Source organism: Perognathus longimembris, chromosome 20 (assembly GCF_023159225.1).
Source record: "Perognathus longimembris pacificus isolate PPM17 chromosome 20, ASM2315922v1, whole genome shotgun sequence".
Taxonomy (NCBI): domain Eukaryota; kingdom Metazoa; phylum Chordata; class Mammalia; order Rodentia; family Heteromyidae; genus Perognathus; species Perognathus longimembris.
In genome coordinates, this window is record NC_063180.1 from 19454888 (window position 1) to 19469097 (window position 14210).

Consider the following 14210-nt stretch of genomic DNA (forward strand, 5'->3'; position numbering starts at 1 on the left):
TACAGACAATTATTTACTTATTATAATCTTGGGCCCTCTTTGCCCTAGAAAGGAGGGATAGCCTAGGGGTCTGGGCCCAGCATGCACCCCCCACTTCTTTGGGGGTTCCCTCCCTCAGCCCTGCTAGGCCCCAGGGGCCACAGTATCAGGCTGGTGAGGGACAGAGGTAGAGGCAGGAGCACAGGGGAGAGCCTGTGGAGCCACAATAGGGGAGTCGATAGAAAGCAGGGACACGAGGATGGGGATGGGAACCAGAGTCTGGGTTTTCCGGGATCATGGGGTGGCGAGGGGGGGTTGGTGGGGGGCTCAAAGGCCTTGGCCTGTCCACTGGACTGGGCCTCAGAGCAGGCGACAGGCGTTGCCCACGCTGTCAGCCGAGGCATCCAGGTCGTGGCTGTAGGGAGAGTCCCAGTCCCTCAGGAAGATGGCCTCCAGCTGGCTTCTCAGGCCACCGTGCCCATTCTGGGTCACAAGCAGGGAGGTTCCTGCAGTGTCTGTGAAGTAGCTGCCCGACCAGTTGGAGGTTCCTTTGGATATGGTGTAGAGAGTAAAGGTCCCATGGGGTATTCAGGCGCTGGCACCTGCACCCTCCTTTCTTCTTCTAACCACCCCCCTGCCACCATGGTGCTCCTACACTCACCGATGTAGGCCGCACGTTCGGTCACCATGTATTTGTTGTGATTCACACGGGCATAAGGGATGCGGGCCTGGGCCTCATCCGCAGGGACCACGAAGAGTTTCTGCCAGGGAGAGGAGGAGGAGGATGGGGAGGGAAGGGGAGTTAAAGGCAGTATAGCAAGGAGGTGAGATACAGGTGTGTGTGTGTGGAGGAGGTCAGAAGAGCCCCAGGAAAGCTGGGTACTAGAGGCTCACGCCTGTCATCCTAGCTACTCAGGAGGCTGAGATCTGAGGATCAAGGTTCAAAGCCAAACTGGGCTTTGTCCCCATGAGACTCTAATCTCCAATGAATCACTCAAAAATGGGAAGTAGCTTTGGGGCTCAAAGTAAAGTGCTAGTCTTGAGCAAAAGAACTCAGGGACCGCGTCCCAGGTCCTGAGTTCAAGACCCATGACTGACCAAAAAAAAAAAAAAAAAAGCCCTAGGATTAGAGAGTGGTATGCAAGTGGTCCCGGTGCTGCTGCCCCTGCTGGTGTCTCCACCCGGTCCCCCATCCTCTTGCCCATGTCTCCATCCTGTCCCCCATCCTCTGCCTGTGTCCATCTTTTTTTCTTTTTTTAAATTTGTCAATTGTGGGGCTTGAACTCAGGACCTGGGTGCTGTCCCTGAGCTTTTTCACTCCATGCTAGTGCTCCTCTACCACTTTGAGCCACAGTACCATTTCTGGTTTTCCGGTGGTTCATTGGAGATAGGAGTCTCACAGGCTTTCCTGCCTAGGCTGGCTTCAAGCCTTGGTCCTTAGATCTCAGCCTAAGTAGCTAGGATAACAGGCATGAGCCACCAGTGCCTGGCCTGTGTCTCCATCTTGTCCCAACCCTCTGCCCCTGTCTCTAATTGATCCCTGATCCTCTGCCCATGTCTCTACCTGGTGCCTGTCAGTGCCAAGGCTAGTATGGGCAGGCACTTACCACTTGGATGTCAGAGTGGGTGTGGTTGTCCCTCAGGGCAGCCAGGGAGAGCAGGAAGGACCGCATGGACGGCTCAGAGTGTCCCCAGCAGCTGATGAGCAGGCGCACCTTGACACCCCGCTCGTAGGCTGCCCGGCGCAGCCCGTCATCGATGGTGGGCCAGAACCTGGGGACAGGGATGAGGAAGGCAGCCTTACCCATAGCCTTCATCTTCAGCTTTGGGGACACAGGGCTGGGCCCTGTGTTGGCTTCCAAGAGCATCCGTAAACCTTTACTGCACTCATGGCTGGCTCCTAGCCTGTTCCTGTTTCCTTTGAGCCCTCATCCCCTGTTCCTGACTTGCAAAACCCTGTCCCTCATCATCTTATCTACTCAACCCACACAGCCTCCTCCAACATCCCCTCCCCAGCCAAACCATCCCTTCATTTTGTTTGAGATAGGGTCTATCACTCTGTAGTGGTTTGAGGCTGTCCTCAAGCTCAAAATGCTCCTGACCCATTCTCTGAGTTTTGAGATGATATGAAAATCTCCCTACCGTGTGTGTGTGTGTGTGTGTGTGTGTGTGTGTGTGTGTGTGTACGTGCACACACGTGCACACACAAGTTCTGGGGCTCTGGGGCTGGGAATGTGGCCTACTGGCAAGAGCGCTTGCCTTGTATACATGAAGCCCTGGGTTCGATTCCCCAGCACCACATATATAGAAAATGGCCAGAAGGGGCGCTGTGGCTCAAGTGGCAGAGTGCTAGCCTTGAGTAAAAAGAAGCCAGGGACAGTGCTCAGGCCCTGAGTCCAAGGCCCAGGACTGGCAAAAAAAAAAAAAAAAAAAAAAATCTCACACGTTCTGGGGCTTGAACTTAGGGGCTGGGTGCTGTCCCTGAACTTTTTTGCTCAAGGCTGGCACATGAGCCACAGCTCTACTTCTGGCTTTTTTGGTGGTTAATTGGAGATAAGTCTCATGGGCTTCCTTCCTGCCTGCCTGCCTAGGCTTTGAACCCTGATCCTCAGATCTCAGCCTCCTGAGTAGCTAGGATGAGAGGCGTGATCTATCAGTACCTGGTGCAACCCTAGTATTCGTAGCTACTTCCTACATCCATTTTCAGTCTGGGCTTGTACTTATATGCATGTGTATTATCTCTCTCTCTCTCTCTCTCTCTCTCTCTCACTCCTCCCTCCCTCTCCCTCCCTCTCTGAACTTAAGGCCTTGCAAATGCTAGATAAGCACTCTCCCCCAGAGTTGTGACTTTTTTTTTTAAGGTAGAATCTTGCTATGTCATTCAAACTGCCCTTGAACTTCCCATCTCAGCCTCCGGAGTGCCGGGATTACACGAGTGTGTCACCACACCCAGCTTCCACACCATGCTTTCTGCTGTCCCAAACCCCAAATTCGACACCCTCGGGCTCAGGCCTCTAGCTCCCCAGTTCCTTTGTTTTCCTCACCCCACCCCATCCAGTTCCTGTCTTGGTCATCTGGTGGTGTGTTTGTCACTTCCGCCTCCCTGTCTGTACCTGTGCTCTCGTCTCAGTGCCCGCCTGCTCTCTAGGCTCTGTCACTCCCTCTCCCCAGCCCCTGCCTATGCCCAGCGGCACCTGCGAGGGTGAGAGAACTCCATAGTGGGCAGATAGTTCATGACCGCGATGTAGATGAAGCTCCGGGCACTGTCCACCACGTTGAGCAGGGCCTTCAGGTCTGGGGTGCGGCTACTTGGACACAGAGGTGGGGGTGCACTCTGAGGATGAGAAGAGAATCACAGAAAATGTCCTGCTAGAGGCGTGCTCAGGGGTTGAAGGCATGGCTCAGTGGCAGACAGCCAATGAGAGAAAGTATCAGGTCCTGAGTTCAAGTCCCAATCTTGAATCGAAAACAAAATGAAACAGAGGTATAGTCATAATAGCCCCTGAGTGTGGCTAGTTCCCCATGAACCAGGCCCCTTGGGTCAATCACTATGTCAAGAAACAGGCTCAGAGTGGGAAAGAGACTTGCCTAAGGTCACACAGCTGGTCGATGGAGCCAAGAGTTGCACCCAGGCTACCTGGTTCCAGAACTTATGCTCTGAGTGGTTCCTGATTCAGCATCAACATCACTTGGAAATTAGTTTTAAAATACAAACTGTGCTAGGTACCAGTGGCTCACACCTGTAATCCTAGCTACCCAGGAGGCTGAGATCTGAGGATTGCAGCTCTATTCCAGCCTGGGCAGGAAAGTGAGACTCTTAACTCCAATAACTAACAAAAAGCTGGAAGCAGAGCTGTGGCTCAAGTGGTAAAGTGTCAACCTGGAGCAAATAAGCTAAGGGAACAGGCATAGTAGTACATGCCTGTCATCCCAACAGTTGGGAGGTTGAAGCAGGAAGACTTTGAGTTTGAAGCCAGCCTGGGTTATATATATCAAAACCTGGTCTCAAAAAAAAAAAAAAAAAAGGTAGTCAGTACTGCCTGACAGAAATTTCTGGACTGATAGAAAGGTTCTCTCTGCACTGCCCATCATAGTAGCCACTTGTCACATGCAGATTGTACATCATTTTAATTTTAATGAATATGTTTTTTTTTTCTTTCAGTAGTATTGGGGATTGAATTCAGAGAGCCTTGCATACTCTGAGCAAGGTACTTTACTTATTGAGCCATGCCTCCACTCCTTTTTTTCTTTTTTGCCAGTCCTGGGGCTTGGACTCGGGGCCTGAGCACTGTCCCTGGCTTTTTTGCTCAAGGCTAGTACTCTACCACTTGAGCCACAGTGGCACTTCTGGCTTTCTCTATATATGTGGTGCTAAGGAATCGAACCCAGGGCTTCATGTATGTGAGGCAAGCACTCTACCACTAGACCATATTCCCAGCCCCTCCAGTCCTAATTTAAATGGAAAGAGCCAGCTCTTGGTGACTGCACCAGACAACAGCAAAGGTTCAGTGTGGACTATGCCCAGAGGTTGGAAAATATGTGGCACCCATTTTCTAGATAAACAGAGGCCAGCAAGGCACTTGGCGGCTCACGCCTGTCATCCTAGCTACTCAGGAGGCTGAGATCTGAGGATCATGGTTCAAAGTGGGCTCAGGCAGGAAAGTCTGTGAGACTCTTATCTCCAACGAACCATTAGAAAACCAGAGGTGGCGTTGTAGCTCCAAGTGGTAGAGTGCTAGCCTTGAGTGAAAAAGCTCAAGGACAGCACCCAGGCCCTGAGTTCAAGCCCCATGACTGACAACAACAACAGAGGCCAAAGGAGACTGAACCTCTGCCCAGGCCCCCGACCAAGCAGAACGCCAGGACCAGGTAGGGCCACAATGGAGGCTGTGACAGGTAGTGAGTGGCTGGGGGCAGGGCAGATCCTGCTTTTCCCAGACTTACCGCCAGATAGGCCAGAGCAGGGGTGCCATTGAGGCAGATCTCCATGGGTGTTTCTTGATTGTAGTGGGTGTCATAGGACTGGGGCCAGGTGGACGGAATGGAGCTGCCGGCCTGGCCCAGGAACCAGTAGGCCTCAAAGATTTTGGTCAGGTCTTGAGCCAGGCAGCTGCAGTTGTACATGACCACACCCAGCTCCTTGACCTATGGGAGGAGCAGTACTTAGCCTGGGGACAAGGAAGGCTCCAGCCTCCTCTCCCTCCCCTCCATCCCTCGGTCTCCACCACATCTTTACCCTGCATGGATAACATTCTAGATCTTCATTTCAAATTCACAGGCATGAACTTGACCCATGATTCAGCTTTCATGAAGGTTCACATAAGCTCTTGCTTCTATCCCAACATCCTGCTCCATCAAATGTCTGTCCTCCTCCTGGAAGCCTCCTTGGCCTGCTCAGACTACGTATCCTTCCCATCCCTCCGAGGCTCTCAATCACCATTCTATCAGGTCTTTCCTGTCCTAGATGCTCTGCCTGTGTCTCTCCATCCCACCCAACCCCTCCACCTGCTCCTCTCCATCTACCCCCAACTGAGAGGCCTCTGAGCTGTCACTGCCTGGTTCTAGGCCAGGCTACCAAACTGAAGTACAAGTTCATGATGTCTGCCACATTCCCAGCATCCCCCAGGGTAGAGAAGGGTTTAGAAACAGGTGCACAGGAAATGTGTAGCAAAGACCAAATGGATGGACAGGGTTTTCAATGCCCTTTTTCTTTTCTTTTTTTTTTTCTTTGCCAGTTCTGGGGCTTAGACTCAGGGCCTGAGCACTGTCCCTGGCTTCTTTTTGCTCAAGGCTAGCACTCTACCACTTGAGCCACAGCACCACTTCTGGCCATTTTCTGTGTATGAGGTGCTGGGGACTTGAACCCAGGGCTTCATGTATACGAGGCAAGCACTCTTGCCACTAGGCCATATTCCCAGCCTTCAATGCCCTGTTTCTTATGGGTAGCTTTCATCAGGAATTGAGGGAGCCTCAAGCTAGAGCTGAAAGTGGGGAGTATGGACAGTAGACAGATGTACTGGGAGGAAAGCTGGGCAGGTGAGGGCTCACCTGGGTCAGGGAGCGCCAGTCCATGTTGGCACTGCCCAGGTAGAAATGGGTCTGGTCCACCACCCAGAACTTGGTATGCAGGACACCATGGGTCAGCTTCTGCATGTCCACCATGCGTACCTGGGCACCTGAGGCCAACAGTGACAAGGGTCAGGGAGCCGGCTTGGAGGCCCCTCCCCAGGCCTGCCACCGTTTGTGTTCCTAGCTCACCGCTCTGTAGCAGGGCTTGCAGGTCCGCTGGTGACTGAGGCCCATTGGGCTTGCTCACCGCGATACGGACCTTCACACCCCGAGGTGCCAGGGCCTGGAGCTGCCGGAAGACCTCCTCGCCCTGTGGGAGAGAAATACATTCTCTTGGGCTGTGCCAGCCAGTATGTCAACCTTCCTCCACTCTTGAGTTACTTCTATGGGGCTGGATTTGGCATTGAGATATGATTAAGAATAAACAAGGCCAGGCGCCAATGGCTCACGCCTGTCATCCTAGCTACTCAGGAGCCTGAGATCTGAGGATCAAGGTTTGAAGACAGGCTGGGAAGAAAAGTCTCTGTGAGGCTCTTATCTCCAATGAACCACCAGAAAACCACAAGTAGAGCTCTGGTTCAAAGTCCTAGAGTACTAGCTTTAAGTACAAAATCTCTGGGACAGTACCTAGGAGTTCAAGCCCTATGACTGATGGGAAAAGAAGAAGAAGAAGAAGAAGAGGAGGAAGAGGAGGAGGAGGAGGAGGAGGAAGAAGAAGAAGAAGAAGAAGATGAGGAGGAAGAAGGAAGAAGGAGAAGAAGAGGAGGAGGAGGAAGAGGAGGAGGAGGAGGAGGAGGAGGAGGAGGAGGAGGAGGAGGAGGAGGAGGAGGAGGAAGAAGAAGAAGAAGAAGAAGAAGAAGAAGAAGAAGAAGAAGAAGAAGAAGAAGAAGAAGAAGAAGAAGAAGAAGAGGAAGAAACAGGCCAAGTACCAGTGGTTCCTGTCTATAATCTTAGCTACTCAGGAAGACTAGATCAGGAGGATCACAGTTTGAGGCCAGCCTAGGCGAAAAAGTTCCCTAGAATCAGCAAAAAGCAGGGCTGGAGGCACAGGGAAGGTATGGGGTAGCAGGATACCAATAATAAAACCACAGCCAAAGATCAGCTGGTATTTACTGTGTGCCCTGCCTTGAACTAGTCCTTTCATGTTTGAAATCAGTGAGCTGCTAGGAGGCTACGAGGCAGGGCTAATTCCAACCCTCAGAGGTGGAACAGGATCTGAGCCCAGGCTTTGGTGTCTTTTTGTTTGATGCTTGCTCTTTTTGTGTGTTGGTCCTGGGGCTTGAACTCAGGGCCTGGCCACTGTCCCTGCACTTTTTTTTTGCTCAAGGCTAGTAGTATTCTACCACTTGTGAAACAGCTCCAGTTCTGGCTTTTTATTGGTTCATTCTCCAATGAGTCTCATGGACTTCCCTGTCCAGGCTGGCTTCACACCATGATCCTGATCTCAGCCTCCTGAGTAGCTAGGATGATAGGACAGACCTGTTGCAGAGATCCACTTTGATGGGAGACTGCAGGAAGTGGGGGCTTCTGGGAGTTATTTTGTTTCTTTGGTGGTATTCTGAGACAAAGTATCACCATACAGTCCAAACTCCATCCCCTTACCCCATCCTCCCAAGTGCTGGGATTACAGGCAGCACCATCATCACACCTGGCTGATTCTGTATGGGGCATGGTTTTGGCTCTTCCATCCTGACATGAGCCTTACAGGGCAGCCGGGCATTTTGGACCAAGGACACTGAAGCCAAGGTGTTGACCTGTCTAAGGGGGCACTGCTGGAAAGCTGGCAGCCTTGCTCATGGCTGGGAGTGAGTGACAACCTGTCTGCTCTCCCATGTCTTCGTGGGATGGGGTCAGGGTCACTGGAGCAAATGACATCTGCCAGCCTAATTCCCTTGTAACCAAACCCACAGTCTGACATTCAGAGGCCTCTAGATGATTTTGAAAAATACCTTCAGTCTAGACGGCTGCCTCTGAATACCTGGGAGACACGTCTACATGTCGCCAGGGCTGTGTGTGTGTGTGTGGAGAACCTTTCATCTGTCCCCCCACTGTCACTTCCCACCCCACCCCCGATGCTCCCCAGGGCCCAGACTGAGGGGTACCTGCTGAGCAGAAGGCTCCTGAGTGTGGGTGTCATTGTTGGTGAGGGTCCAGTAGAAAGAGGCGATGTCCAGGCTGCTGTGAGCCCCGGCGAGCAGACCCAGCCAGGCCTGGCTAGTGGAGGGGTTGCTGGTGGTGGTATTGGGGAAGTCCAGGCCCTCCGGAATGCTCTCCACCAGCACTGCTCTGGGGAGGGGGTGGGGAATGGAAGATAAGCGGGGCAACATCAGCTGCAGGGGGCAGGAGGTAAAGGGCTAGGAGGTTGTATGTATTTGTGTGTCTACTCAGGACTCTTGTGGGTCTCCAATGTGTCTAGGAGGTGATGGGGAAGGTTGTGTGTGGCTCTGTGTGCACGCACGTGTGTGTGTGTGAATCCGGTGATGGGACTGGAAATCACTATGCATGCTCAGTGAGGGTGGCTCATGCCTATCATCCTAGCTACTCAGGAGGCTGAGATCTGAGGGTCGTGGTTCAAAGCCATCTTGGGCAGGAAAGTCCATGAGATTGGTGTGTGTGTGTGTGTGTGTGTGTGTGTGTGTGTGTGTGCGCTAGTCCTGGGACTTGAACTCAGGGTCTGGGTGCTGTCCCTGACCTCCTTTTGCTCAATGCTAGTATTCTACCACGGAGCCACACGGAGCCACAGCTCCACTTGTAGCTTCTTTTGTGATTAATGATAGGTAAGAATCTCAGGGATGTTTCTGACCCAGCTGGCTTGGAACCATGATCATCAGATCTCAGCCTCCTGAATAGCTAGGATGACAGGCATGAGCCACTGGCCCCTGGCTCTCTGTGAGACTTTTATTTCCAATGAACCACCAGAAAACTGAAAGTGGAGCTGTGGCTCAAAGTGGGAGAGCACTAACCTTGAGCAAAAAGACCTCAGGGACAGCACCCAGGCCCTGAGTCCAAGCCCCTCAACTGACAAAAACAAAAACAAAAAGCTGGAAGTAGAGGTGTGGCTCATGTGACAATGTGCTGTCCTTGAGTGTGCACACACACGTGCACACACACATACACAGCTCAGAGACAGTGCCAAAAAAAAAAAAAAAGAAGAAGAAGAGAAAGAGAAAATGCTATGCGTTTTCATGTCTATTTGTTCCCAGGCCTGCATAAAAGATGACGCTGTGGCTGTCATGGAAACGGTGTGTGTGGGGAGAAGGGGGCGGATGTGTGTGCGCACTCGGACATCTGCATCACCAATCACCCCTTTGCACTGGGTGGGGCTGGGTGGGTTTACGTGTACCTGGTCTGTCAAGGCCCCTTCCCCCTTCTTCCTCCTGTCCCATCCCCTCTGCCACCCCTCCCACTTACTCGCAGGGGTCATAGCAGGGGGCTGGGCGCTGGTTGGGCCCAAAGAGATGCATGTCCCCATATTCCCAAAGGAACAGCTGAGTCATCAGGGCACCGAAGCCCACCACGGCCAAGATAAGGACCAGCAGGACCCAGCGGGCTTTCTGTGGGGAGGAGAAAAGGAGGCGATCAGCTTGCCCAAGACCCACAACCCAAGCATCCCGAGACACATCAAGGGTTAATAAGGTTACGTTTTTTACCTTCTCTGCTGCCTTCCAGGCCTCGATCTCATTCAGGTGCAGCTCAATTGCAGACTCTTCAGCAGGCACCTTCAGCTGGAGGACGGGGACAGGGAATGGTAGGGGGGTGACAGGGCAAGTCTGTGGGTCTCCTGCCCTCCACTGCACCTGGACCCTCCCCACTGGTGACCCTGTTCACCTACCTCCTGATACATTAGTTTAGGCTTCATGTTGCCTGATAGCTGTGGGTGCAGGGTCTGCAGAGCCCAAACAGGTATGTCAGGGTCTCCAAGCTGGGAAGATGGGGGAAGGAGAGGGAAGAAAAAAAAAGCAAGCACCAAATGGGGCTGTCAATAGGTTTTCAAGGGGATATCACACAGAAGGCAGATTTAGTCTTGGGCAGTGATCATTGTCCATGATCACGAGACCCTTGGCAGTCATCCCCCCCACCCCCAAAAGGGGGAAGCTAGATGGTAGCTGGTCAGCAGGGATTTCGAAATCCTCCAAAGATTCAATGCTTCTGCCTGTCATACTGTGTATCACCGCCCCCCCACCTCCCACACGCCACCTCTCAGCACCCCTTCTTTAGCCTTATCTGAGCTCTAATAGAGATCCCACCCCTAAAGATTCCCCTGGAGGAAGTCAATGGAGAGCTTTGCCCTGGGTTGCCTTTTTGGTTTTTTCCTCCAGTCCTGGGAAGCTTTTTCCGGATGACATTTCTGACCTCACTTTCCCGTACCCACCAGACCTAACAGCGCAGGTCCCCCAGCCTCAGGCCCATCAGGGGCCTTCCCCTCCATGCGGTCCCCCCCACCCTCGTTTTCCTTTCCCTTCTCTCCCCTTGAAAGACCTGGATCTTAGTCTGCAGGCGGCTCGCAGCTACCTCCGCGGGGCCCCAGCTTCTGCCCCAACAGGCTGGGCAGGAGGGGGCGGGAGGAGGGGCGTGACTTCACGGACCACGCCCACTCACTGCAGCGGGGTGCCTGCGCAGTACGTGCGCGCGAGGCTCCACTGCAGCCAGGCAACGGGGGCGGGGCCTCCGGATAAGGCCCGCCCACCTGGGCGGGGACGGGGAGGGGAGGAGGAGGAGGTCTGTGTAACTGGGAGATAGGGTTTGACAAACCTCCCAGGCCGTGAGGGGCAGGGAGGTTACTGCAGGGTAAAATAAATAAAGGAACCCCAACAAACTCTATTAATGTTGTTTTTTTTCTTGCATCATCTAGTTAAAAAATACACAAAAGTACTCATGAAAAAGCTTATAAATAAAATGGAAAGAGGAGATCAAAGTTGAATAGTCTAGAGATGAAGTGGGTGAAATTTATAGCAAAAGGAGAAAGCTGGTGGATTTTCTGTCTGGATTACAGTATTTGATTTTTTAAAATTTATGGAAGCTGCTGTTTTGATAAGGATTAAAACAAAAAACAATTTTTTGAGACCCAGACTTCTGGATCCCATTTCTCCAAGCAGGATTTAAAGCCACCACTAGGGAGGGAAATAAGTACAGAAGATTCTCTCATTTTATCTCTCTCATTTTTGTGAGACAGCACCTTGCTATTCAGGCTTTGAGCCTGAATATGGATGTATATACATGTGTGTACATACATATATGTGTTTGTGTGTGTACTATAATAAATAACTTTTGGTTTCTTCAGGTTTATTGGCTTGTAGGCAGGTCACTCCAATGTCTGCCTTCTCTGTGGTATCTATTCCTTATAAGGACACCTGTCTTTGGGTTTAAGGCTTAATAAAGTAATTCAGGTTAACCTCATCTCAAGATTCTAGATGGTTTTTGGTTAGTGAGGGTTTCACTGTATAGCCCAGGCTATCCTTTTGTGTGTGTTTTTGTACATTGAGACACTGTGTACTATATATCCTCTAGTAAATGCTCTACTACTTGAGCTATGCCCTAGCCTTTTTTATTTAAAAAAATTTTTTTTGGCTGTGGGGCTTGAACTCAGGGCCTGAGCGCTGTCCCTAAGCTCTTTTGCTCAAGGCTAGCACTCTACCATTCTGAACCACGGCATCACTTCCAGTTTCCTGGTGGTTCATCGGAGATGAGAGTCTCACAGACTTTCCTGCCTGGGCTGGCTTTGAACTGCAATCCTCAGATCTCAGGCTTCTGAGTGAGTCACTGGTGATTCACTGGTGCCCAGACTCTTTTTTTTAAAAATAGGGTCTTTTTTTTTTGTATGTGATTTTTTTAGAACACTATTTTATTATTTAATTAGTCTACATTTGTAGTATGAGGGGTCCATTGCGATATTTCTGCATGTGCACACAATGAGCTTTAAACAAATTCACCCCTTCCACCATATTCCTATTGGTCCCCTGGGTCTTGTGCTTTTTGTCTGGATGGCCTCTTGCCTCTGCCTCTAGAGCAGCTGGGATTACAGGCATGTACTCCTGGGCCCCTAAATGCACATAGTTTCTATACAAAATATAATGAGACTTGGCCCCCCTAGATCCCAGCCTCCAGAGGCTAGTGGCCAGAGCTGCAGAAGGAATATGGCTCCACAACTCCAGCCCCAGATCTGGCAATAAAGGGCAAAGGACTGGGTACAACTGGAGTAGTCAGGGCAGCTGGGAGCACTCCAGGGACCCTAAGCCCTTGGTGAGACTCCAGCACCAACAGGAGGCTGATCCTCCTGTTCTACTTCCTCTTGGATTTGGGGCACACCTTGACCATGTAAGACACCCCTTCCAGCCCATAGAATGATTATTCCCCAGTTACCCTGCTCAGTACCCTTCTGGGGTTGCCATTGTCCTCAGAACACCTAAACTAATTCTACTAATTCTCCTCCTCCTCCTCCTCCTCCTCCACCTCACCACCTCTTCTTCTTCGCCAGTCCTGGGGCTTGAACTCTGGGCCTGGGCACTGTCCCTGAGCCTCTCTGTGCTCAAGGCTAGCCTTGAGTGAGCTACAGCACTACTTCCAGCTTTTTTGAGTAGTTTATTGGAGATGAGTCTCACGGGGACTTTTCTGCCACAGCTGGCTTTGAACTGCAATCCTCAGACCTCAGCCTCCTGAGTAACTAGGATGACAGGTGTGAGCCCCCAGAGCCCAGCAGAACACCTAAACTTCTAACCATGTCCCATAGGTACTGACTTGGACAGGCCGTATGGACCCTTGCTGGCCATGATAGCTTCAGTTCCGCCTTCCCCCTTCCATTCCTGTCACTTACTCCCATTCTCACTCTATCTCCTACATTTGTTCTGCCTCTGGGTCTCCATTTGAAAGCTACCTGCAGGTGTCAGCCTGGGTGGCCACCCCATCCCAGCTTTCACGTAACTTTCCCATCTCCCCTCTATCTACTTCTGACTGGTTCCTCCCCTGCTCAAAAGTTCCTTGGTATTCCTAGAAAAAAAAATCATAGTTCCTCCTCACTTCCAGGGCCTTGAGTGAGCTTCTCCCCTTAACCTCTTTCACTTTTTTTTTTTTAGCCACCCCAAGCCTTATTGAATATCTTTCAGTTCCTTGAACTGAAACCACATATTCATCACTAAATCACTCTCTGTGGCTTCTCCTGCCCAGCACACCTTCCCTATAGCCCCTCTACACTTTGTATCCCGCTCAGCATACATACCATCTCCTCCAGGAAACCCTCCTGGATCTCCCAACACACTACAGGCATCTCCTCTGGGTCTCACAGCCATCGTTGCCTCCCTATCCCTTCTCCAGTCCCAGAGATATCTCTGGGCTGTCACTGAAATGAAGATTATGTATTCACAGAAGCAAGGTTTGAGATGGCTGCTGGACCCCTCTGATGTGGTGATCAAGGGAGGGGGAGATTTTGAAGATAGTGTGGAGATTGTGGTGTGTGGGGTGGTGTGACTGCTGTGGAAGAGGGGATGACACCATGGGAACGGAATGGCTCCCGTGGGTGGGGGTGGTGAGCAATGGCAGTCAGCTGACAAAGGGAGTAGAGGAGATTGGATGGGGGAAGGGGACATGCACGCAGCTAACCGGGCACGACAGCAGGACACAGATGTGTCCAGATTCGCCACACGCCTCCCCTGACGTGGGCGTCCTCCTGTGCAATTTACACGTGAGGACGCTGGGGTTGGGATTTAATTAGATGCTCAAGGTTTCCCCGGAGGTTTAGGGAAGGGCTGAGATTCTAGGTGCACCTCAAGTAATGGCTCCAGTATGGAGTTATGGTGGGAGAAGGGAAATAAATGATAGACTATAAGGCGGGTATCTTCCTAAGGGGAAAGCTGGGTGGAGGAGGCAGGATGACTGTCGTGACTGTCGCAGGATGGGAAGAACGGGGGCTATAAGAGGGCAACGAACACAGCGAGGGATGAGAGGAGTAGGGTCACCTGTAACCTCAGCACTCTGGAAGCTGAGGCTGGAGGATCGGGAGTTTGAGGCTTAGCGGGGACTTGAGGGCGAGACTTGGCCTTAAACACACACACAAGTCGGAGGAGCGATGGGAACAGAAGAGGGGGCGGAGGAGGGGGGAGAGAAAGATTTACAAGAGAGGGTTTCACGAAGCAGAAATGGCAACGAAAGAGGGGAGGGGCGGGAGGCCT

The 14210-nt window shown here is 51.7% G+C and overlaps 2 protein-coding genes across 4 annotated transcripts in view; one reads left to right on the forward strand and one right to left on the reverse strand.

Moving 5' to 3' along the window:
- Window positions 1–14210, reverse strand: part of Pld3 (phospholipase D family member 3) — a 14606-nt gene continuing 396 nt past the window's right edge. Inside the window, exons 1-12 of one of the 3 annotated variants that reach the window (XM_048330019.1) lie at window positions 10528–10624; window positions 9881–9970; window positions 9699–9773; window positions 9460–9602; window positions 8151–8334; window positions 6238–6358; window positions 6028–6155; window positions 4924–5124; window positions 3174–3313; window positions 1587–1752; window positions 641–740; window positions 1–527 (exon numbers count right to left, since the gene is read on the reverse strand). In XM_048330019.1, coding sequence (XP_048185976.1) covers window positions 340–527; window positions 641–740; window positions 1587–1752; window positions 3174–3313; window positions 4924–5124; window positions 6028–6155; window positions 6238–6358; window positions 8151–8334; window positions 9460–9602; window positions 9699–9773; window positions 9881–9907 — 1473 coding nt within the window. In that variant the 5' untranslated portion in view covers window positions 9908–9970; window positions 10528–10624 and the 3' untranslated portion in view covers window positions 1–339. Of the gene's footprint in view, window positions 528–640; window positions 741–1586; window positions 1753–3173; window positions 3314–4923; window positions 5125–6027; window positions 6156–6237; window positions 6359–8150; window positions 8335–9459; window positions 9603–9698; window positions 9774–9880; window positions 9971–10527; window positions 10625–14210 lie in introns of those variants that run through there. The other 2 variants (XM_048330021.1, XM_048330020.1) reach the window with 2 other exon arrangements.
- C20H19orf47 (chromosome 20 C19orf47 homolog) overlaps window positions 13707–14210 on the forward strand; it is an 18795-nt gene continuing 18291 nt past the window's right edge. The window contains exon 1 of the mRNA XM_048330030.1: window positions 13707–13723. The gene's annotated coding sequence lies outside the window, so the exon portion shown is untranslated. The remainder of the gene's footprint in view (window positions 13724–14210) is intronic.